Consider the following 25,803-nt stretch of genomic DNA (forward strand, 5'->3'; position numbering starts at 1 on the left):
AGGTGAAACATAGAGTCTTTTTTTCTCCAAAGATGCCGACTGATCTGCGGTGTATTTCCAGCTGCTTCTGTTTCAGATCATGATATGATATGATGTGATTTCAGTGAGCACCAAGCTGAAACTTTCTTGCATATCTGCTGGCCATCTGGACTTCATTCGCAAGTAAGGGGAATGGTACATTATTTGGGATGGAAGGTAACTTTAGGGTCCATAGAGACATTGGTAATTTCTCCATCCAAATCTCTTGATTGTGAAAAAGGAAAATGGAAGGTGGAGTTCTTTCACAGGAAAACCCGAAAGGATTGTTCGTCTCTACATTTCCACTCTTAGATTAGGTGCCAATACCATTATGCATGAAATATCGAATCGGAGCTTGATTACATCATCATAAGAATGGAGCAGTAAGGAAATACTCCCTCCTGATTACAAACAATTAAATCAATGAATAGGGTCACCCGCATTCCAGTTCACATGTGACTGCATTAACTTTGGCCCTTTAACGCATTTTGTAACACACAAATTACATTTCTCTTTTGTCTAATTTTATTTCCTTTCTGGAGAGATCTAACATGCTTTGGTATTGTAATTCTGGGTTTCTGCAAGGTCAAAAGTTACATTTTGATAAAGGAGCAAATTGCCACCTTCTTTAAATTCATGTGTTCGTTATTCCCCTCAAAAAACGAACGACCCAGATTTTGCAACCTGTAGCAAACGCCGGCATTACAGTCCACTTGTCCACAGACTTTCTTTGGGCTTTTACCATGATCCCACCCTCTACAGGGGATCTGCAAAAAAAACGGCACGCAATGATGTGTCTGCTCAATCAATCAGATTGAAGAATACTTACCAAGAGTCTAAATCAGGAAACATAAATTGGAATATTTAATACTATGCCAAACCAAGTATTGTTATGAATGCAGGGTTTTAGGCAGCACGGTGGCGCAGTGGTTAGCACTGCAGCCTCAATGCCAGGGACCCGGGTTCAATTCCAGCCTTGGGTCACTCTGTGTGTGGAGTTTGCAGGTTCTCCCCATGTCTGCGTGCATTTCCCTCAGGTGCTCCAAATTGCCCCCTAGAGTCCAAAGCTGTATTGGTTCGGTGGGGTTACTGGAGTAGGGTGGGGTATAGGCTTGGTGCGGTGGTCTTTCAGAGGTACGGTGCAGACCCAACTGTGCCACCGTGCCGCCCTGTAAGTCCCATGCGGACATTGCACATTCAATGCTGCCACTAGACACCCAACGTCCAGAGTCTCCATAAACCTGCGAGCATGCGTGGCAACACATCAAATGGAAAGTTGGTGCACAGACCTGGAAGATACCACGCAAGAAATTTAAAAGGTACAATAGAATTAAATGAATAGGCTGTACACAACAGAACAATTAAAGGGGCTTTGCTTGTGAGGGTAGAATATTCTTTATTAGAGTATCAGAAACTGGAAAAAAAAATAGAAATGCCAGGATTACTCTTCAACAGTTACAACTGTTTCTTTACATATTTTTTCTCAAAGTGTCAGGCTCAGACTGAAAACCAGCGTGTAGCTCTCCAGTTGCACAAACCAGTTTTCAATCTAGAACTTGAGAAAAAAATGAGTTTAAGCCATCACTCTGGTGGGGCGAGGCCTGATAGAGGCAGCAAGGCCAGCTCCACAGAGAACCATGGGGAACCATCGGTGTCCCGATCACAAGTGAACATTATCTCCTCCTCCCACAAAGCTATTGGGGTTTCAGCCGCCTGGACAATCATCAGGGGCCCTCCCCCATCACTGCATAAGTATTGCCAGAAATCTCCCCTCCTCCCCCACCGCCCCCCTTAGTGCCCCTCCCCCCCAATGGAGCTCCCAAAGGGTCCACCCTGGTAGATGGCTGTGCCAACTTGTGCCAGGGGAAGTGCCAGGGCATTGTTCGTGTATGTACTGCCCCCCCCCCCCCCCCCCCCCCCCGGGGCTTTACTTACCTATGCATCCCCGGAGGTATCCCCTCAATATAATCCCATATTTAAAAAGCTGTTGTACACCTCGCCAGAGTAAATAAATATTTAGTGAGGAATCATGTAGTGTGAGGGTGGGAGGGCCGTTAATAATATTAAAGCTCATGATAATCCATTAAAATGAGGTACCTTTCCTTTGGCGTGAAATTTTTGAAATCACTGGCAAGGGGTGGGGAAAATCGGGAAATGTGATCTTCTGAAGAGAATCGCATTTCCTGATTCTCTCTGCAGATTACGCCCATGTTGTTGTTTCCTCTGCCAGCGGATAAAATCTGAAAATCATCCCCATAGGGTTTACATAGAACATGGAATCCTTGTAGTGCGGAAGGAGGCCATTCGGCCTCTGCACCAACTCTCTGAAAAAGCACCCTACCCAGGCTGATTCTCCTGCCGGATTCCCGTAACCTGCACAACTTTGGACACAGAGGGGCAATTTGAACATGACCAATCCATGCAACGTGCACATTTTTACTCTGTGGGAGGAAACCGGAGCACCCAGGAATGGGGAGAGCATGCAAACTTGACACAGACAGTCACCCAAGGCCGGAATTGAACCCAGGTCCCTGGCACTGTGAGGTTTATAGCCTTAAGTGTTCATAGTTTAAAACGCAATTAGAAAATGAGAAATACTGATCATGTGATTAACTGCAGTACAGTACACAGCGTATCGACAATATTATAATCGATATGCTGCATAGCATGCTGTCATGTACTGAGTAAAATGAAATCAATATCTGACAGCAACTACAGTTAAAATCCAAAATGCTCACATTTCTGTCGTGGACAATGGGAAATCCAGCCATTGAGAATTCTTTTGGGAAGTTGACCAAGTAACACCCACTCTGGGAGAGAGAGTTACTGTGCTAAGATTAGTCTAGCCTTCGTAGTATCTGGGAGACACAAGCAGCCAAATGAGATATCGTTGAGCAGCAGATTTACAGATTACTGGCACTCAAAATCTAGGGTAATTCAGAATGCTTAAAGGGCACTAATGTTGAGTAATCTTTATTACACTGATCCTTAGTCAAATTACTGGGTTTAGTTCAAATTTAACATGGCAATCCTATTCGATGTAATCCCAGATTTTTTTCTTACATTAATTGTGGGTATTGAATGGGGTAGGGTTTTTAAAGAAAAAGAGAAATTGCAGTTACAAATCCCAAACATTACCCAAGTCAAAAAAAATAGAGTAGAGGATGAAGTAAATGAGGAAGTAATGATTAGGTGATACTAATCATTCAGCACATTGGTTGAAGCAGAATGTGCTCCGTAGTCACAGGCTTTGTAACAAATTCAAAGCGAATAAACAAACACAAGAATTGCTTACTTCTTCTAAAAGGTTTGCATGGACTATTTGATCATGGCAAGCTGCCAATCACTATCCTGCTTTGGATCTGACGTACTTATTGCTATAGAGGAGGTCATTACACTGTGACAGTTTGTCATTCATGTCAGTAATATAGGCCGAGTTAAAATTTCTATTGGTACATCTGTTCAAGTTGCTATGGGCCATTTTTCAAAATACGCTGATCAAAATATCCAATTTTAATAAACGGTGTACAGTTTTCACCTTTCTGTATGTTTCTTTATTGCTCAAGCTACAGGAAAGCTTTCTTCTACAACTTTATTCCAGACAATAGGCAGCAACCATCTTATTTAGTTTCTTCTGCCTCTCCATTACTGTCTGATGCTCCTCAGCTCTAAGATTCCAATTAGTGCTGTTACATGCCACTTGATCAAAAATTCTCTCAGAATCTTCTTCCAGACCAGCCAGTCCAGTTAGCAATGCTGCTCCAGCAGCCTGTCCAGATCGAAGGTATAACTGAGAGTTCAGAAAGGCAGCTACTCCACAGCCTGAACATCCAACTTGCCCATCTACAGATCCTGTAACTCCATGATCAATTCGAATAATTTCATCCTCACAATGTGAGGCAGCTAAAAGAATCGGATGAAGCTCAGAATTGTAAACATCTGCATCAAACCCTTAATCAATATTTTCCTTTTGGTTGCTACGCAGTTCAAGAGTTTGTCTCCCTTGTGTCATTTGCTCTGGATTTCAGAAAAATATCCGTTAATTACTTGGTTTGCTATTACTTTTTTGAGAATTTCCTGGTAAAACCTTTGATCCTCTGAATAAGAGTCGTCTTCGCACCTCGTGCAGACTGGACTCTGAAGGCAACCATTGTAAGCAGTGGCAAGATTTTGTTTTCATGATGAATGAGAAGACGACAAGCAATCAGATTCTTTTTCCAAATGGTTCAAGTTCTGCCCAGTGAAGGGGTTATCTAGACCGACTCCTGTGAATTTTTTCTCTGATATTAAATCCTCATCATGTTCAAGAATATCACGCATACCACATCCATCTTTCTGTGACACATGATTCAGACAACTTGAAGTAAAAATAGAGCTCACATAAAATTTTTCAGTAACCAATTCTTTAGGATTTGTTTATTGTCACGTGTACCGAGGTACAGTGAAAAGTATTTTTCTGCAAGCAGCTCAACAGATCATTCAGTACATGAAAAGAAAAGGAAATAAAAGAAAATACATAATAGGGCAACACAGAGTACACAATGTAACTAGATAACACCAGCATTGGGTGAAGCATACAGGGGTGTAGTGTTAATCAGGTCCGTCCATAAGACGGTCGTTGAGGAGTCTGGTAACAGCTTCCCCGCTGTTACGAGTCTGTTTGTGCGTGTTCTCAGTCTTTTGTATCTCCTGCCCGATGGGAGAGGTTGGAAGAGTGAGTAGGCCGGGTGGAAGGGGTCTTTGATTATGCTGCTCGCTTTCACCAGGCAGCGAGAGGTGTAGATGGAGTCAATAGATGGGAGGCAGGTTTGCGTGATGGGCTGGGCTGTGTACACGACTCTGAAGTTTCTTGCGGTCTTGAGCTGAGCAGTTGCCATACCAGGCTGTGATGCAGCCAGATGGGATGCTTTCTAGAGTGCATCTATAAAAGTTAGTAAGATTTAATGTGGAGATGCCAAATTTCCTTAGTTTTCTGAGGAACTATAGGCACTGTTGTGCTTCCTTGGTAGTAGTGCTTTCTTGGCGGTAGTTTCAAATTGGGTGAACCAGGACAGATTTATGGAGAGCTGTACCCCTGGGAATTTGAAACTGCTAACCATCTCCACCTCGGCCCTGTTGATGCTGACGGAGTGTGTACAGTACTTTGCTTTCTGAAGTCAATGACCAGCTCTATAGGTTTGCTGGCATTGAGGGATAGATTGTTAACTTTATTAACTAATTACTTTATTAACTAGTTCATTGACATTTGATTCAGGAATTTCAATTTTGCTCAATGGTCTAATTTTGCTGCCTTCTTTATCAACAGGCTTTCCTATGGTTAAGACATTGCATAAGTAGGCAACCGGTTTATGTTTTGCATTTGCTGTTCCTGCATTCTCAGGTATTTCTGTGCTTTGCTCATTTTGCACAGTTTCGGTGTCTAGCAGCCATGGCTCACTCACCACCCAATTAAATTCATTCTGATCAGTTAACACCTTCATTTTCAAGTGCTCTTCCTCAACACTGAACACAGATTCCTTTAAGTACTTGCTCTGTGGCGTAGTAGTTTTACTGCTCCTATTGCAAAATAAATTTTCTGCGTCACAAACTGGTAACACAACTACCCCCTCAATACAATCCGCTGGCAAGTTTTCATTAACCTGGTTTTCTTCTACATTACTTTCTGGTATCTCATCAATTGGCCGATTATTCTGAATTGAATTCCTTTTCTGCGGATTTTCAACTGGAATGTTCTTGTTTTCTGTGTCACTGAATACAATTACCTGCTGCTCAAGTGCAAATGAAATTCTTTTGTTATCAGACTGTACCGTTTCTGCAACTTGCTTAAATTTTACTGACTTCTTTGGTATGTTTGGTTCTTTGGACAGGGGCTGTTTAGCACAGGGCTAAATTGTTGGCTTTGAAAGCAGACCAAGCAGGCCAGCAGCACGGTTCAATTCCCGTAACAGCCTCCCCGAACAGGCGCCGGAATGTGGCGACTAGGGGCTTTTCACAGTAACTTCATTGAAGCCTACTCGTCACAATAAGCAATTTTCATTTCATTTCATGTTAGCTGGTTCTTTACTTCTTAAAAGTCCTAAGCTCATTCTACCCAAACTGGAGTGAGAGAAACTCCAACATCTACTTGCCTCAGGAACTTTCCTGGTTTCTTCAGGAGACTTCCTGGCTTCTTCAGGCCTCGCCAGATCACTGCGCCTAGCTTGGAGCCTTTGACCAAAAGAAACCGTTCTTCCTAGAATTTTCTCGACATCTTCAAATACTTTTTGACTAATGTTTTCTCTTTAAAAGGTTGTCGATTACTTGGGAAATTGACAGTTATAGATTTATTGACTAGTATTGGCTCCAAAGGTGGCCACTGGCCTCTTTCAGGTCTGTATCCTCAATCTTAATCTGAGCAGCAGACAAACACTCAAAACTTGCAAAATTGTGAAGAGGATCATGAGAAGAGCAAACAATTAGATGGAGAAGGAAGTACGCCTGGCTCTAATTGGCTTCCCGAAATGAAGAATGAAAAAAGGCTTACAAATAATGCGAAAATCAGTCAGCTGATATTTCAAAGATTTTGGGCGGGTTTCTCCAAACCCGGAGACTCCCCGCGAACGAGCCACACCACCCTGACACCGTCACGTGATTTTTAATCGGCGCCGTTAGTGCCGGCATGGTTGGTACGGCGCCGGTCGCGGGTTGCTCTATGCAGCATGCAGCCGGCCGGCCGATTCTCCAGCCCGGATGGCCGTAAGAAAAGAGCCGAGTCCCGCCGGCGTCGTTCTAACCTGCTCTGGGCTGACGGGACATTGTAAGGGTCGGGTGGCGGCCTGTAAGGGGGGGGGGGGGGGGGGGGGGCGCCTCCGATGTGGCCTGGCCCGCGATTGGGACCCACCGATCGGCAGGCCAGCCTCTGTGGTTGGGGGCCTGCTTTCCTACACACCGGCCCCTGTAGCCCTGCGCCATGTTGCGTTGGAACCGGTGCGTTGAAGGAGACCACTGCGCATGTCCTCGTTGGTGCTGTGCTGTGTTGGCCCCTGTAGCCCTGCGCCATGTTGCGTTGGAACCGGTGCATTGAAGGAGACCCCTGCGCATGCGTGCATTGGCGCCGGCGCCACTGCGCATGTCCTCGTTGATGCTGGCGCAACTGCGCATGCGCGGAGCCTGCGACGCACAGTTCGTGCCGAGATCGGCAGCTGGAGCGGCGCGAACTGCTCTAGCGCCATGCTGGCCCCTGTAGGGGCCAGAATTAGTCGTGTGAGCGGCCCGTTTACGCCGTCGTAAAACGCAACAACGTTTACGACGGCGTGAACACTCTGCCGCAGGATTGGAGAATCCCGCCCTTTGTCTCCTAACTTGTGAATTAGCTACAAATTGTCACTCGCTTTATAATTAGGGGACTTTGTAAAGTGGCTAGTTTGCTTTTCGCCAGTCTTTCACAGTGGTGCCAGACACTGAAGAAACCTTTCGCTTTGATTGCCATGTTTGTTGATGCAATCCAAAAGAAAGAGAAAATAAACTGAAAAGAACCAGTTTATTCTGAAAAACAGTGGAAAAAGGCTGGATACATTATTGGCTGAATTTTTTTAGATTGGTTGTTTTTACTATCCTGTACTTTTTCCATGTATCTTGTATTTAAAAATGTGACAAAAGCACAGAAGGAAATACAAGCAAAGATATAACAAAACAAAATACATTTAAAAGATTATCTATTCCACGTACAATGTTGCTAATGGTAGCCCTGTGCTGCCATAAGATTATTTTTCATTTTACTATTGGGCCATGACAATTCGATAGCTAAACCCCAACACTAAGGCCTCCAAATGTTCACTCAGACTGATGGTTTGTAGCTTCGAGAGATGAGCTTAGCATCAACATTTGTTCATTACAGGAAACAAGACATTCCATTTTTGAGATGCAGCTTCTTGACCAAGTTAAATATGATAGAAAAGTAAAATCTGGATATCTAAAGGAAAAACAGAGACCGCTGAAAAACTCAGCAGGTCAGGCAGTGTCTATGGGAGAGAAACAGAGTTAATGTTTCAGGCTGGTGATCTTTCAACTCAGAAGGATGAAAAGTTATGAACATGAAACATTAACTCCACAGATACTGCCAGAATATTGTCAACATTTACCGCTGAAAATTATAGAGGTGATTTTGCAGTGCATAGAGGTGATTTTGCAGTGCTGTGCTGAAGCAGTGTACTGCAGCTATAGGAATCCTGGGTTAGAGATCTGGGTTACAATGCAGTGGTCCTATATCCAGCCTCCTTACTTCTGTGACTGCAGCCTTTCTGCAAATTTACTCTTATTTCTTTTCAAAACATCACATTTTCAAACACTTACAATTCAGCTTTGTAACAAATAACATTTTAAAACTGTACAGAATTATTTATGATGTGGAGATGCCGGCGTTGGACTGGGGTGAGCACAGTAAGAAGTCTTACAACACCAGGTTAAAGTCCAACAGGTTTCACACAGAGGGTAGTGGGTGCCTGGAATGGAACTTGCTGCCGGAGGAAGTGGTGGAAGCAGGGACGATAGAGACGTTTAAGGGGCATCTTGACAAATACATGAATCGGATGGGAACAGAGGGATACGGACCCCGGAAGTGTAGAAGTTTTTAGTTTAAGATGGGCTGCATGGTCGGTGCAGGCTTGGAGGGCCGAAGGGCCTGTTCCTGTGCTGTACTTTTCTTCGTTCTTTGTTTCGAATCACTAGCTTTCGGAGCACCTGAGGAAGGAGCAGTGCTCCGAAAGCTAGTGATTCGAAACAAACCTGTTGGACTTTAACCTGGTGTTGTGAGACTTCTTACTAGAATTATTTAAACAATCATGCCAAGTTACTGCTCAGATATGACAGACAGATCCCCACATGATCACTTAGACCTTTTTCTGTAATAAATAATTGGAAGATGTGGCCCAACTGAGTTGGCAATATTTGCATCTCCTGTTCCACAACTTGTCAGAATTCTTCTCTGAAAAAACAACTATAAAACAGGGAATGACATGAATGAATCACTGTTAATACTAATTAAATCTGCACTGTGAATATTAATTGAGATAAAGTGGCAGTTCATGGTACCAAAGAACTGACTGCATTGAAAACTGAAGAGGATTTTTGTGTCAATATTGAATTACTTTGATACCAAATACTTAATTTGCGTAGCTATAAATGAGATTTCAATTCAGCACGTCTTTGATGCATCAAAAACGAATTAAAGAAGAACCTTGTCTAATGGCTCTATCCATTTATATTGCGAGTAATTGAGCCATAGCAACTAAATTTATACGGAAACATATGGAAGTTACAACACTGAAACAGGCAATTCTACCCAACCAGTTCATAGCTGCATTTACCCTCCACAAGTTTGATCACAGTTTGTGTTAAGTTAACTCCATCAGTAAGGCAATACAATAATCCTAGGTGCCTTTGAGATTGGTGAGGGAGAGCAAGAGAGAGAAGGTGGGGTTTGGTGTTGGGAGCAAAGTTGAAGGAGGTGGGGGCAGGGCAACTTTGCAGAGTTCCAAATCCAAAATCTATTGCCTGGAATTGCGTGAAGTATGAATAACAAGTGAGCTCAGGATCTTGAAAATAACTTCCTGGTGACCACCCACAACGCTCATACGTGAATAAGGACCACTTCTTCAAGATAGCAAGAAGCACCCATAAAACTACAGCAGCAAGGGGATCAATGTCTTTCACAGGAGGCAAGAAATTAAAAGTGGATAAAAGCAAAGGGAAAAAACACAGGCACCTGGCATGATCAAATTCGTATTCAAGAATTAACACTCACTGCGGTAGATTTAAATGGCTCCTTTTCTTTCTTTTCTTTTTTGTCCTTCTTCTTTTTCTTTTCTTTCTTTTTGCTTCCACCCAAAGCATGCAGTTTTTCACGTTCCAAAGAAACCAGGTTTCTGTATTGTTCATCACATGGATGGTCCCAGGTTGACTGGCCCGATACAAAGTTAAAATAGTAGACATCGCCAGTGATATCTTGGCTGCCTCGGACAAGAGAAAGCAATCATTCAAAAACGTGTATTTATAAAGTCTCTCTAAAATCCATGGTAATCCAGCGATTTTTGTCCTGAGTGATTCTCCCACCTGCAGGGGGCTGGCAGCGGATACGGGGCCCCGCACTTCCGGCTGGGAGTCCGCATATGCGGACGGCGGCGGCCCCCCCCCCCCCCCGGAGTTCATGCACGCCCGCCGATCCGTGCAGCCCAATCACTCCCCTGGCCGTCCATGAGACCCCCCCCTGGTGATCAATCCCCCTGCCCGCCACCCAAGGTTCCCAACGACCGATACGTGGTTAGAACCATGTCGTTGGGAACTCGGCCAGTTTTGCACGGAGAATCGCGAGGGGGGCCTCTGTCAATGGCCTCCTACCCATGCTGCGTAGATCATGCGCCAGTGATTCCTGAGCGATTTTCCGGGGACCAGAGAATCGCTTCAGCGGCGCTGGTCCCAATTTCCGGGTAAACTCCCATTTTCCGCCCCCACGCCGAATGCGATTTCGGTGCAGAGGCTCAGAGAATCCAGCCCCCTGTGTCTCACTTCATTTAATTTAAATTTACCTGTGCTATCAAGGCTACATTTGAAACATCTTATACACTATATCATATTTTAGAAGATGCAATTGGTGTCACAGTGAACTGACTTCACTGAATGTACTGGAATAGAATTTTAACACTTAAATAAGAACTATATATTCAAAAGTGCTAAATTTCACTGAAGTTATTTATTTCATTAAGTTGCTCACACTCACTTCTTTCTCCATTTAAACATGCCACATAATTTTTCCTTCCAAGTGTTTAGGGTAGATTAGCTAATTATCACGATCCTCTGGGCTAGTGCACGGTTAATTTCAGGACCATTTGACCCAGAGTCCCAGAGTCACAACACAAGTGAAATTAGTTACTTTAAAATACTGAGAACATCGGCTGAGCCCAATAAACTGCAATCACCAGATTTGTAAACTTAACACAAATAACCTTTTATTATTTAACAGTAATATAATTAAACTGACAAAAATGCAACTGACTACCTAATACCCCTTAACCAACCCCCCCTCCCCACAACTTTTTCCAACTCGCCCAATCAACACACAAAGACACACACACAACATAGAGGGAAAGGTGGTGGAGAGGGAAGAAACATTATGATACAGTGAAAGGGTTTAAAGATCTCAGATGCACTATGATGATTTTCGGTTAGTCTTTCAGGAGTTCAAGCTTACACTTAGATGCCTTCTTCCTTCTAAACAGGAGGGGGTTTTCTCTGGTAAGGCTGTTTACTTCCTTTGTCGATTCAAGATCATTTCACTTATATAGTGAAGATGTGCCAGGCACTCACTTGGTTTCGAACAATAAAGCAGTCCTTTACTTCTGCAGAGAGAGGGGGCTCCTACTCTCTCCAAGGTTAGTCACTTCTGCCCAACTCTCTGAGAAGCATCACACAGAAACCAATCAGACTCTAATCAGCCAGAACACTGTCCCTCGCCAACCCACAGGCTGCCAGCCAGCGAATCGAACCAACTTCCTGCAAAGATGGTTCTTAAGATTCCCACGGCACCAATGAGTCTGTATTCTTCTTTCCAAAAAAAATTAAATTCTGGAACAAACTGTCCTGACTAGCAGGCTGCCTCAGTTCAAGCCCACTTCTTAAAGACACATTCCGATTAGGAGTCCACCGATCAACAATAATAGAATAAACAAAAGAAATGGGAACACGGAAGTCAAAAGAAAGTACTCCAACATAATCAAGAACTCATAGCTTTGACATAAATCATCTTCCTTCACCAATTACTAATAACGTAGCTACTGATTAGCAGGTCAATTCTATACAGGGAAGGCATAGCAAAACCAAGGCATACTTAAATAAGTGGATGCAAAATCATAGAATCCCTACAGTGTAAGAGGCCATTCAGTCCATCAAGTCTGCACTGAAAGAGTACCGTACCTAGGTCCATTCCTCTGCTCCATCCCCATAGTCCCTCCTAGCTTTTGACACGAGGGGGCAATTTAGCATGGCCAATACACCCAATCTGCACATCTTTGGACTTTGAGGGGAAACGGGAGCACCCAGAGGAAACCCACGCAGACATAGGGAGAGTGTGCAAATTCCACACAGTCACCCAAGGTCAGAATCGAACCCGGATCCCTGGCACTGTGAGGCAGCAGTGCCATCATGCCGCCCCTAGTAACCCAAGTAAAATCGATAATTTAGTTAACAAAATGGTCTTCACAATGAAGCTCAGTTCCCCTTTAACGATTTATGTCTCTGATCATAATTCTATATAACGGAAGAGACCAGGAAATGTTTTGATATGTTAAGATTTGTACTTCAGAACAACTGCAAATTTATCTAGCACTCAATTGTGTTTTGGCCAACAAATTATTCCCCACTCAATCAGATAATTGCAAATGCTGTGCTTATTTCAAAAGTACTGAATTTAAATGATTTTACAATTCAAAACCTGAAGTATAATATCATGGATAAAAAGCACAGTGAATGGAAGCATATCCAAAACGGTAAGACTCTTAATAGTGCAGGAAGATTGATCTAGCATTGCAAATTCACATATCAGGGAACACAGATTTTACAGGATTGTTGGAATGAAGGGGCAAGGCTATGATGAGAAATAAGGTAAATGTAGTTTATATTCCCTGACAGTGAGAATGGGGAATTTAAAGTAATGAAGGCAATCAAGGGGGAAGATAGGAAATGAATATTCCATCTGGTAGCAGAACCCAGAACAAAGAAGGCATAATAGTAGAGTTCAGACAAGCTGGTTAAAAGTGAGTCAAGGACAAATTCTTTATAACAAGTGGCGTGAGAATTTAGAATGGATTGCTTCAACATCATAGATGTGAAGATAATTGAGGTATTTAAAAGAAAGATCAATAGTTATTCAGCAAGTAAAAATTGCTTGATAGAAAACCTAATTCCACACTGGCAGAAGGACGATGGCGAATACACTGTTGTAACTCTGATCTGTGCTTGCTTTGGATGCAACTTTTCCATTGAGAGTGCATTAGCCATAAAATTAGCCCAAACAGGTAAAAGGTAGGGAATGTTTAACTATAACGTTAAAGTGAGATTGATTGCCCAAATAATCCATCCTTGTTCCTGTGGAACGGAAGACAGAGAAATATATCTTCAATGACAATCCATTAAAATTTTAGGCTAATTTAAACACAACATTTTAAAACATTAATCTACAGATGAAATTTAAATTTTAGATCAAATTTTAATGGATTGTCATTTCAGACCAATTTATCACAATATAAACTCTTTATCAAATATTAAGTGGAATATGGCCTTATTAAAGCTGATTTTATACAGGCTGTACTGAACTTTAAAATGGTGCGTTTATGACTAAACAAACACTGCCTATTCTACACAGAATCCTGTAATTAAGTAATAAATGTCTGCATCCTGAGTGTGCAGAGAAATAAATGGCTCCTGTGCGCTTCCCGGCATTTAATCATCAGGCAGCAGCTGTTTTTACTTTCTGCCAGGTGAAGTTTGGGCTGCCAACATTGCTGTCTGGTTCACATTAATTTTTAGAGAACATGCATTTTTAATTTATTAATTAAACTATAAACATTTTAAAGGTGCCGCACAACAATAATAATGTATACCACACACACACACACAATCAACTTGGATACTCCGTTTGCCCAATTCCTCGCATCCCACATTTCCCCCTAGTTTGCTATTCTTTTCTCCATAGCTCTCGGTATTGTTTTCAATAGTGGTGAACTTGTGCAGCTATGCAAAAAGTACAGTTTAATTCGGATCCAATAAAACAAGAGGTGAATAAAAATGAAGTTCTGTACTTAGCACATGTGTGTGACTTGATACAATTGCCAAGTTGTGACTGCTGTATTCAATAATTTGCCTAAAGCAGTAACATTAATATTGCATGAATAATTGCACCATCAATTCAAATACCGTAAGCCTGCTTTTTGTGAAATCCTGCTCCCTCTTATTTTACAGGTAAAGACTTCTCATTATTTTGATGCAAGAACACAATGCATAACTGAGTAGAACAGCCAGACACAGAAATCAAGTTCATCACCCAAGTCTCGATAAACCAGGATTTGCCATTCTGTCATTAAGTGTACAAATCCTTGTAAAAAGGGATTTACTGCCCCAAATGTAAATGTTTGAATCCCTGAACAGGGATTAATGAGTAAAAGGAAATACCCATTTTCATAAAACAGCTGGCTTCACACTATTTAGATATGCATCATTTTTCTTCCAATAGGGCAGGAACATAGAGGAACAGCTGAAATCTGTTTTAGGCAATAGGTCAAGATAGACGAAAAATCCATTTGACAGGGGCAGTACCATTCTTACATAGGAACAGGAGAAAGCCATTTAGCCTTTTAAGCCTGCTCTGCCATTCAATCACATCATGGCTAATCTGTACCTCAACTCAAGTAATCCATCTTTGAGAATCTTACCCAATAACTATCTTTATCTTGAAAATCTCAATAGCCAACATCCAGAGTCAGAAAGGAGAGAGTTCCACATTTCTATTACCCTTTCTGTGAAAACATGCTTCCTCATGGCACTCCTGAATGGTCAAGATCTAATTTTAAAACTGTTTTGGGCATCCCCCCCAAGGGGAAAATTGGTTTGTTGTACCCATCCTTTCTAATTCCATTATCTTCCTAAATACTCTTCATTCAAAATGACCTGACAACACAGAGAACAGAGTTTGGACTTGCAAATATTTAATGTAATTGAGACATTACCAGAAAGAAGCTCGTATTGTCAGAAGATTCCATATAATCTCACATTTCTGATTGGTCAGTGTTGTCTCTAGGCATATTTAGAATTTTGGGAATAATATGTTACAGTAAAAAAAAAAATGCACCTCAATCAATACATTTCACTACTGCACCAACGTACTTCATCACTTCAAGTTGCCCTCACCATCGTTATTATCAATGACAGAAATATCATAACCAGTATTGCATGACCCAAAGGCCTCAACTGACAAAATCTAAGTCTGAAAGGACTAAATATGTCATTGCAATGCTGGATATTTCTAAAACTCATATCATTATGCTTTACTAAAATTATACTGAAAACTCAACTGATCTTCTGTCAACTTACCAGGGCTTCCATTCTTGAGGTAAAGGTGCCACAATACCCTCTCTGGCTAACCACATAAGCTCCGGTTCATTTTCAGGATCAATTCCTATCTCACGGGCATATTCCTGGATTTCTGAAGAAGGATAAAAAATATTAACCAATTCTTTTTAATTATTTAAATAAAACAGTAAGTCATTAACATTGGGTGGCAGAACCAGAGTTTGTGCTAGTAATTCCTCACACTGTGACTTTCAAAGCTAAGATGTGACACAAGGAGCACGATGCTGTCCACACTTCACATTGGTCTCCTGATTGGCCAACAAGGGGCGAGGCCACATTGGATTTGGTACTGGGTAATGAACCCGGCCAGGTGTTAGATTTAGATGTAGGTGAGCACTTTGGTGATAGTGATCACAACTCGGTTATGTTTACTTTAGCAATGGGCAGGGATAGGTATATACCGCAAGGCAAGAATTATAGCTGGGGGAAAGGCAATTATGATGCTATTCGGCAAGGTTTAGGATGTATAGGATGGGGAAGGAAACTGCAGGGGATGGGTACAATCGAAATGTGGAGCTTTTTCAAGGAACAGCTACTGCGTGTCCTTGATAAGTATGTACCTGTCAGGCAGGGAGGAAGTTGTCGAGCAAGGGAACCATGGTTTACTAAGGAAGTTGAAGCACTTGTCAAGAGGAAGAAGAAGGCTTATGTTAGGATGAGACATGAAGGCTCAGTTAGGGCACATGAGAGTTACAAGTTAGCCAGGAAGGACCTAAAGGGAGAGTTAAGAAGAGCGAGGAGAGGACACGAAAAGTCGTTGGCGGATAGGATCAAGGAAAACCCTAAGGCTTTCTATAGGTATATCAGGAACAAAAGAATGACTAGAGTAAGATTAGGGCCAATCAAGGATAGTAGTGGAAAGTTGTGTGTGGAATCAGAGGAGATAGGGGAAGCGTTAAATGGATATTTTTCGTCAGTGTTTACACTGGAGAAAGACAATGTTGTCGAGGAGAACACTCAGGTTCAGTCGACCAGGCTAGATGGAATTGAGGTTCAAAAGGAGGAGGTGTTAGCAATTTTGGAAAATGTCAAAATAGATAAGTCCCTTGGGCCAGATGGGATTTATCCTAGGATTCTCTGGGAAGCCAGGGAGGAGATTGCAGAGCCTTTGTCCTTGATCTTTATGTCGTCTTTGTCGACAGGAATAGTGCCGGAAGACTGGAGGATAGCAAATGTTGTCCCCTTGTTCAAGAAGGGGAGTAGAGACAACCCTGGTAATTATAGACCTGTGAGCCTTACTTCGGTTGTGGGTAAAATGTTGGAAAAGGTTATAAGAGATAGGGTTTATAATCATCTTGAAAAGAACAAGTTGATTAGCGATAGTCAACACGGTTTTGTGAAGGGTAGGTCATGCCTCACAAACCTTATTGAGTTTTTTGAGAAGGTGACCAAACAGGTGGATCAGGGTAAAGCGGTTGATGTGGTGTATATGGATTTCAGTAAGGCGTTTGATAAGGTTCCCCACGGTAGGCTACTGCAGAAAATAAGGAAGTATGGGATTGTAGTTGATTTAGCGGTTTGGATCAGTAATTGGCTAGCTGAAAGAAGACAGAGGGTGGTGGTTGATGGCAAATGTTCATCCTGGAGTTCAGTTACTAGTGGTGTACCGCAAGGATCTGTTTTGGGGCCACTGCTGTTTGTCATTTTTATAAATGACCTGGAAGAGGGTGTAGAAGGATGGGTTAGTAAATTTGCAGATGACACGAAGGTCAGTGGAGTTGTGGATAGTGCTGAAGGATGTTATAGGAAACAGAGGGACATAGATAAGCTGCAGAGCTGGGCTGAGAGGTGGCAGATGGAGTTTAATGCGGAAAAGTGTGAGGTGGTTCACTTTGGAAGGAGTGACAGGAATGCAGAGTACTGGGCTAATGGCAAGATTCTTGGTAGTGTAGATGAACAGAGAGATCTCGGCATCTAGGTACATAAATCCCTGAAAGTTGCCACTCAGGTTAATAGGGCTGTTAAGAAGGCATATGGTGTGCTAGCCTTTATCAGCAGGGGGATTGAGTTTCGGAGCCACAAGGTCATGCTGCAGCTGTACATAACTCTGGTGCGGCCGCACCTGGAGTACTGCGTGCAGTTCTGGTCACCACATTATAGGAAGGATGTGGAAGCTTTGGAAAGGGTTCAGAGGAGATTTACTAGGATGTTGCCTGGTATGGAGGGAAGGTCTTACGAGGAAAGGCTCAGGGACTTGAGGTTGTTTTCGTTAGAGAGGAGAAGGCTGAGAGGTGACTTAATAGAGACATATAAGATAGTCAGAGGGTTAGATAGGGTGGATAGTGAGAGTCTTTTTCCTCGGATGGTGATGACCAACACGAGGGGACATAGCTTTAAATTGAGGGGTGATAGATATAGGACAGATGTCAGAGGCAGTTTCTTTACTCAGAGAGTAGTAGGGGTGTAGAACGCCCTGCCTGCAACAGTAGTAGACTCGCCAACTTTAAGGGCATTTAAGTGGTCACTGGATAGACATATGGATGAAAATGGAATAGTGTAGGTCAGATAGGCTTCAGATGGTTTCACAGGTCGGCGCAACATCGAGGACCGAAGGGCCCGTACTGCGCTGTAGTGTTCTATGTTCTATGATTAGAATGGTGTATGACATCAGAAGAAATATGGGAAAGCAAGAAACCAATCTAACACAATTCCATCCCCTTCCCTTTCTTTCCTTCTCCCCCATTCACTATTTCCACCCTTGCAACGTCCACCTACTTCACACTATGCTTTATGCCATAATCAGATGGACATTATTGGATTAAAAACAATGAGCAGAGTTGAAACTTTCAATTCAGGCATAAAATTGGCAATCTCAAATCATCCACCCAGCTTGATTTTCAATCCCACTTGAGTTGAAAATGTATCATAGTTTTGAAAGATGCGGCTACAGAGTATATCCTTGTCCAAACGCAATGAATAAAGATTCATACTGCGGACCACAAGAAGAGCCTCCATATTGTGACGACAAATCAACACACGTGCATAAACTCTGCAGTTAAGGCTCCAAGAGTCATTATCAATCAAAGTTGGCTGCCTCAGGTTTGGCAAGATCTATCCATTGTCAGCTGAATTATTGGCTATATCATCCTTATGCAGAAGAGAACTCCTAACCTACTCCCGGCTGCTAAGAGTCACAGATTCACCGTGATTTATTAATCTGTTCCGCAAAACTGAAGAAATAAAATCATGAGTGTGAAAATAGAAATTAAAAAGTCCAACCAATAAGCTTCAAATTATTACCCGACTATTATGACAGATTATGACAAAGGATTTTCAGTTTATTTTGTTGAATATTATGACTTCTACAAACCATTCTCATCACTCCCTCTTCAATAATGCCAGTCCTAACCCGTCCCTCAACCATTCAGTGACTGTTTATTATGCTTCATTGATTCCATTAAAAGGGACTATAAAAATGAAGAAATAATTTCTTCTGTTATAAATATGCACGGCTATTATAAATATTAAAATATGTTACATTTAGAAGTAGAGAACGCAGACGACTATGTTAAAAATATTGCGCAGACATTACCAAGACAGGCGGATCAGAGGACCGCAGTATCAATCCCTGGTTGCATCAAGTTAACCGATCTTAGACATGTAAGAGTGGAGGTACTGAAATCAGTCTCACTGCCCCAAACCCAAATAATTAAAAATAAAATCAGGTAGGGTTCCCACGTCACTTTCTGCAAAGCATTTGTGTTATCCCATATGGACAATATCATACTTGGACGCTGTCTGCAGTCGAATATCCTGTCAACTCGCATCTAAACCGGCTTGCGCATACAGAATGATTGAGATATCGAAGTACCGTTGTACCCACGAAACCATTCTCCTGTTAAGAGCCAGTGCCTTCAAAAAGAGAAAAAAGGAAAAAATAGTGGTGGGTGGGATGACCCCAAGAATAATTATGTTGTTGTCCCATTTAGAAAGAGATTAAAAGATTCATAAAATGATCAGCAAATTAAACAATTAATGCTTAAATTAATCTGCCTGGGCGGCACGGTGGCGCAATGGTTAGCACTACTGCTTCAAGGCGCCGAGGACCCGGGTTCAATCCCGGCCCCGGGTCACTGTCTGTGTGGAGTTTGCACATTCTCCCCATGTCTGCATGGGTCTCACCCCCACAACCTAAAGATGTGTAGGATAGGTGGATTGGCCACGCTAAATTGCTCCTTAATTGGAAAAAAAAAGAATTGGGTATTCTAAATTAATTTTAAAAACAAACAAAACAAAAAATTTATTAATCTGCCTGCCTTTGACGGAATAGGCTGAAGGCTTGTCTGATCGACCGATCAATTACATCATGGTTTAAAAAAATCATTGGGTAATGCAGTTGATGTCAAACTAAACTTTGAGCAATGCTGCCCTCTACTGCAAAGAACATGGTATCTCTGAAATGCTGAATGGCTGGAATATTTACAGATAGATCAGCCAACCTTTCAACCGTATGTATGCCTTGGTTTATTGATCAACTACATAATGGATGGGTTTTGTGTCTGAAATAGACACTAAGTATGTTTTAGATAAGTATGAACTTAAAGGTCTAATTTGTTCAACAGGGGTCATAAAAGAGAAATTTCAGTTAAGTGTTTTTGATAAATTAACACACAAATGAATATTACTAACAATCCAAGGAAGGGCAACAGGGCAAAGATGGAACCCTCTTGAGACACAGAGAAAATATCGGCCTTCGATGAAGAGAACACTTGAAAGAACTTCTAAACAGTGATACAACAGTAGATGAGGACGTGTTTGAAGAAATCCCCTCCTCCCCAAAGATGATCTTCGACTCCCACCAACCGTGGGCAAAGTCAAAGTTGCCATTGAACACATGAAGAATGGAAAAGCCACAGGAATGGATGGGATACCAGCAAAGACTTTCAAACTTGGAGGTGAAGAGATCAGCCATCACGTCCATCAGCTGTTGCTGAAAATCTGGGATAGAGAAGATTCCTGCCAACCTCAAGGGTGCAGTCATGGCCACCATCTTCAAGAAAAGAGCTCAAGGGGACAGTAGGAACTGTCAAGGAATATCCCTACTCTCCATTACCGGGAAGATCATCACCCAAATCCTCGCTAGCCGCTTTCTCCCAGCCTCTGAAGAAATCTACCCGGAAAGCCAGAATGCTTTCAAACAGACCATGGAACAGTAGACATGATCTTCACTGCTCGGCAACTTCAAAAGAAATGCCAGGAGCAACTTCAATCACTTGACATGGCCTTTATCGACCTGATCAATGCTTTTGACTCAGTCAATCGGGAAGTGCTATGGAAGACCCTGCCAAGGCTAGCAGTCCAGAGAAATTCATCAACATCCTTCGACTCTTCCACAACAAGATGTTGGCGATAAAACAGAAACCTTAGAGGTCACGTCCGGAGTCAAGCTGGGATGTCTCATTGCCCCCACCCATTTCTCCACATTCACTGCCACCATCCTTCACCTTGTCAAGAGCAAGCTTCCCAGCAGAGTGGACATTGTCCGGGTGGTTAACAGTGAGGTTGAGTGTCTTGGATTACAGGAAGATGTAGACAGGATGGTCAAATGGGCAGGAAAGTGTCAGGTGGAATTTAACGCTGAAAATTGCGAGGTGGTATACTTTGGAAGGAGTCACGTGATAAGGAAGTATTCAATGAATGGCCTGACACGGGAAAGTTCCGAGGAACAAAGGGACTTTGGCGTGTCTGTCCATAGATCTCTGAAAGCAGAAACACCGGTTAATAGGGTGGTAAGAGGCATATGGGACACTTGCTTTTATCAATCGAGGCATAGATTACAAAAACAGGGAGGTCATGTTGGAGATGTATAGAACTTTGGTGAGCACACAGCTGGAGTACTGTGAGCAATTCTGGTTGCCATATTATAGGGGCTGGTTCAGCTCACTCAGCTAAATCGCTTGCTTTTAAAGCAGACCAAGCAGGCCAGCAGAAAGGTTCGATTCCCGTACCAGCCTCCCCGGACAGGTGCCGGAATGTGGCGACTAGGGGCTTTTCACAGTAACTTCATTGAAGCCTACTCGTGACAATAAGCGATTTTCATTTAATTTCATTTCATTTTCATAGGAAGGATGTAATTGCACTGGAGGCGGTGCAGAGGCGATTCACCAGGATGTTGTCTGGGATGGAACATTTAAGTTACAAAGAAACGTTGGATAGGCTTGGGTTGTTTTCTCTGGAGTCAAAAAGACGGAGGGGCGACCTGATCGGGATGCACAAGATTGAGGGGCATGGACAGGCTGGATAGGGACCAGTTGTTCCCCTTAGTTGAAGGAGACACAAGTTCAAAGTGAGGGGTAGGAGGTTTTGGGGGGATTTGAGGAAAAGCTTTTTTACCCAGAGGGTGGTGACTGTCTGGAATACACTTCGTGGGTGGGTGGTAGGGACGGGTTGCCTCTCATCCTTTAAGAAGTACACTGTTGAGCACTTGGCACATCATAACATTCAAGGCTCTGGGCCAAGTGCTGGCAAATGGGATTAGGTAGGAAGGAGAGGGGTTCTTCGTGCATTGATGCAGACTTAATGGGCTGAATGGCCTTTTCTGCACCGTATTATTCTGTGATTCTGCACTCTCTCATAAGAGAATCTCGAAGCCATGCTCGACACCTTTGTGGAAGCACACCAAAGAATCAGTTTCAGCCTCAAACCCAAAAAGACTCAAGTACTTTACTAATTAGCCCCAGGACAAGATCCAGGCTCTCCCTCAACATCAATGGAGAAACTCTATTAAAAGTCAAACATTTCCCATACCTAGGGACCCATCTCTCCTCTAAGGCTGACATCAATGCAGGGATCCCACATCCAATCCGCGAGCGCTCCTTCGGACCGCGAAGGACAAGTGTCTTAGGCGACTGTGACATCCGTGCTGACATCAAGATGGTCATGTACAAGGTGGTCCTCCTCTCAACTCTTCTATATGGTTCAGCAACTTGGACTACGTACAGATGTCACCTCAAGGCCTTGGAAGAGGTCCAATCAACACTGTCCGAGATGATTTGCCGCTGGGAGACAGGCGTGCTAATATCAGTGTCCATGAAGGAGCCAAGAGCAGCTCCATCACGGCCATGATTATCCGAAACGAACTCCATTGGGCCAGCCCTGTTGTTAGGATGTCAGAGTCCCGACTGCCAAAGCAAATATTCTTCGCCCAGTTCAAGAAAGGCTCATGAACAAGTGGAGGACAAAGGAAGCACTTTGAAGACACCCTGAAGGCTAACCTTAAGAAATGCAACATCGACATTAACGCCTGGAAGACCCTTGCTCAGAAGAGACCTCCTTGGAGGAACCTTCTGATTGAAGGGACACAATTCACCAAGGACACCTAATGGCAAGAGCAGGCCCAGAAAAGGTGCCTGAGAAAGGAATACCAGCAATCTAGAGTCCAAGGACAGATCCCACCTCCTGGAAACATCAGCCAAGTGTGCTTGAAGATGTGGCTCTTGGATCGAGACTATCAGCCATGCCAAGAACCAACAGAACACATGACCAGTATCACAGAGATTCTTAGGTGGACAGTCATACTCGTTAGCAAATTATTGTCAAAGAAGGCTAGCAAAAATTTTTTTTAAAAACTTAAATTACTGTGCATTACAAATGAAACAAGATTTTAAGGAACAGAACTTGCATTGACAAATTACAATAGAAAGGTTATTTTGGAACATTTGTTCATGGGATGTGGGTGTCACTGGCTGGGCAGGCACTTAATGACCTTCTCTCTGTCTTCTTGAACCGTTGGAACACCTACAGTGCTGTTAGGGTCAGAGTTTCAGGATTTTGAACCAACAACAATGAAGAAAAGATTAATAAGAAACAGCACCTACACTGTCAAGATACTGACAGGTATATAAAGATTTATTTTTCAAATTGCTTAACATTGCAAAACTGTCGCCACCGCTCACGAAAGAGGGAACTTGTGTTATCCTCACAAAGCACATCACAGACAATAAATTAATTTTTATACAGGCAAGTGAAGCAAGCAGTTTGTGTACAGGATCACTGTATACACTTCCATGGCTATACGAAAGATGTGCATCATCCCTGATCCCTTCAAATACTACGGAAACATTGCACTAGTAATATGGAGTACGTACGGTTTGCGTCTTGTTGAGAAACTCAAGTATCAAAGACAGGCAGGGCACCATCAGGGTTAAGGTGAGTTTGATTAACTATTACTGTGCATGTGGAGCCAGATTAAGGTATTAAAATCCAGTAAATAGAAGGAACATAGCAAAGTAGAGGAAGTTTTAGTTTCATCAAAGTCATGGGAAAAAGTGAGTTAGAGTAGTGACTTTCTTCAGTGATCACTAAACCTGCACTTGCACTAATGTAGCCTTGCACCCAATAAAAGCTACAATTGGAGTGCACGTGCAGCCTGAAATATGCAGTATTAACGTGCCTCTGTCCAGTATGAGTGTTATTAGATCACCTGCTCCCCTTCTTCAATGACAGTACATTGACAGTAACATTTCACCCAATATTTCAGCACATTTAGTATCTCTCTTCCTCTCCTCTCCTTTCCTGATCATTAGTTTTGGTTGAAGTCTGAATGGCTTTTCTAACAATAAAGAAAATTGCTAATGGCAACTAGAGCCACAAGCAATGATGTGTTACCTGAGAAAATTAAATTTAAACCTTGGTTAAAGAAACACAAATCATACCCAGGCTATATGGTCATACATTATTATTAAAAACATCCTGTTCAAATACAATCTTTTAACTATTATTACATTCATATAAAGAACTCATCTGTGTCAGAAAATAAAGTGCATAAATATTCTAAATTATTTAAAAAACGAACACCTCCAATCTATGATCAGGAAGGCAACGGCAATAAGACTGTGAAAATTAACTCCTAAAATGCTGCAAATGACTGCACTTAGTACCCAAACAAGATTTTTTTGAAAAACGACTATATTGACAAATCATGATGAAAAGTCAAGACTTATAGAACATAGAACAGTACAGCACAGAACAGGCCCTTCGGCCCTCGATGTTGTGCCGAGCAATGATCACCCTACTCAAACCCACGTATCCACCCTATACCCATAACCCAACAGCCCCCCTTAACCTTACTTTTTAGGACACTACGGGCAATTTAGCATGGCCAATCCACCTAACCCGCACATCTTTGGACTGTGGGAGGAAACCGAAGACTTGTAGGACAGCACCTAGGTTTTTTTAAATACGGGGAAGGGGAGGTAAATCAAGGTTAGATGACACGAACCTTGGTTTTCATGCGTGAGATATATTACAGTGTTCTCAACTCAATGTCCCAATCTCAGGACAAAGTCCAATTTCATCATAATCAGGCCTTTGAGTTTCCCCAATACAGCCTGTCCTTGTCCAAAACAGATCAATTAACGGTCAGTTTTTCTTTATGGACAATGAAAGTCTCTATAAGTGGGAAACTCAAAAATAATGCCTGGTGTATAAACAAAATAGTTAATTAATATGGAAAGCTTATTCATTTCATAGTCACTAAATAAAGTGTTCACAACCTGTAGCTTCAATCACTACAAACTGGCAACGGTATTCATGCTCCTAAACTGCTCATGCACCCATTGGAACAACAATCAGTCCTTCGCTCTGTCTGCAGGGCATGAACACACACATCAGCACATTGGCAACTTCCTCCCAGATATTCGTAACACTTTTCAAAAGGTGGTGACTGAACTTGTTGGGGAGCAGTGGGACCATGCCAATGCTGAAGGTGTGATAGGACTCCCCCAGGAAACCAGTGAGGATGTCTCCAGTCTGCAGATGTCAGATGTGTTGTTCGAGATTAAATTAAATTAAACATCCACCAAGTCTTTCTCTTTTCCATTCCAGGTCCAAGCAGAAAGAGAAGGAGGCAAAGAAGAGAGACCACCCAAGGATGTGGTGGCTTTGGGGACAGTTCAGAGGAAGTTCACCAGATTGACTCCGGGGATGAAAGAGCTGGGTTTATACTCGCTGGAGTTTAGGAGGATGAGAGGGGATCTGATCAAGGTGTATAAAATACAAAATAGGATTGATAAAATAAACAGACCAAATGTTCCCCTTGTGGGATAATCTAGAACAAGAGGTCACTAGGTTGAGAGGCAATAGATTTAGAATTGAGATGGGGAGGAACTACTTCTCGCAGAGGGTGATGAATTTGTGGAACTAGCTGCCTCATAGTGTTGTGGAATTTGAGTTATTAAATGATTCAAGAAAGGAGATAGATATATTTCTGATAAAAATAAAATGGGTTAAAGGGATATGGGCAACAGGTGGGGAGGTGGATTTGAGACTTTGCCCTCTTCCAGACCCTTCCATCAGGCAGAAGATACAGAAGTCTGAAGACCCACACATCCAGACATAGGAACAGCTTCTTCCCCACAGCTACTAGACTCCTCAACGACTCTCCCTCGGTCTGATCTGTTCCCTGTAAGAAGACTATTCACGACGCACTATGATGCTGTTGCTCATATATTGCTTGTTTGGCCCTTGTTCCGTACTATAACCAATCACTATTTGTTGATGTACCATTTGTCAATGTTCTCTGTCAATTATTCTTTTGTCTACTGTGTCAATTATTCTTTTGTCTACTGTGTAAGTACTGTGTACGCTCCTTTGGCCTCAGAAAATACTTTTCACTGTACTTCGGTACAT

The 25,803-nt window shown here is 42.5% G+C and overlaps 1 protein-coding gene and 1 pseudogene across 11 annotated transcripts in view; both read right to left on the reverse strand.

Moving 5' to 3' along the window:
* LOC119954478 (centrosomal protein of 164 kDa-like) overlaps nucleotides 1-25,803 on the reverse strand; it is a 261,857-nt gene that overhangs the window by 177,947 nt on the left and 58,107 nt on the right. For all 11 annotated transcript variants that reach the window (XM_038779755.1, XM_038779752.1, XM_038779751.1 and 8 more), the window contains 2 exons: nucleotides 15,136-15,247; nucleotides 9,800-10,004 (listed from right to left, as the gene is read on the reverse strand). In XM_038779755.1, coding sequence (XP_038635683.1) covers nucleotides 9,800-10,004; nucleotides 15,136-15,247 — 317 coding nt within the window. The remainder of the gene's footprint in view (nucleotides 1-9,799; nucleotides 10,005-15,135; nucleotides 15,248-25,803) is intronic.
* Nucleotides 1,994-4,498, reverse strand: LOC119954481 (annotated as a pseudogene).

Source organism: Scyliorhinus canicula, chromosome 19, assembly GCF_902713615.1.
Source record: "Scyliorhinus canicula chromosome 19, sScyCan1.1, whole genome shotgun sequence".
NCBI classification, from domain to species: domain Eukaryota; kingdom Metazoa; phylum Chordata; class Chondrichthyes; order Carcharhiniformes; family Scyliorhinidae; genus Scyliorhinus; species Scyliorhinus canicula.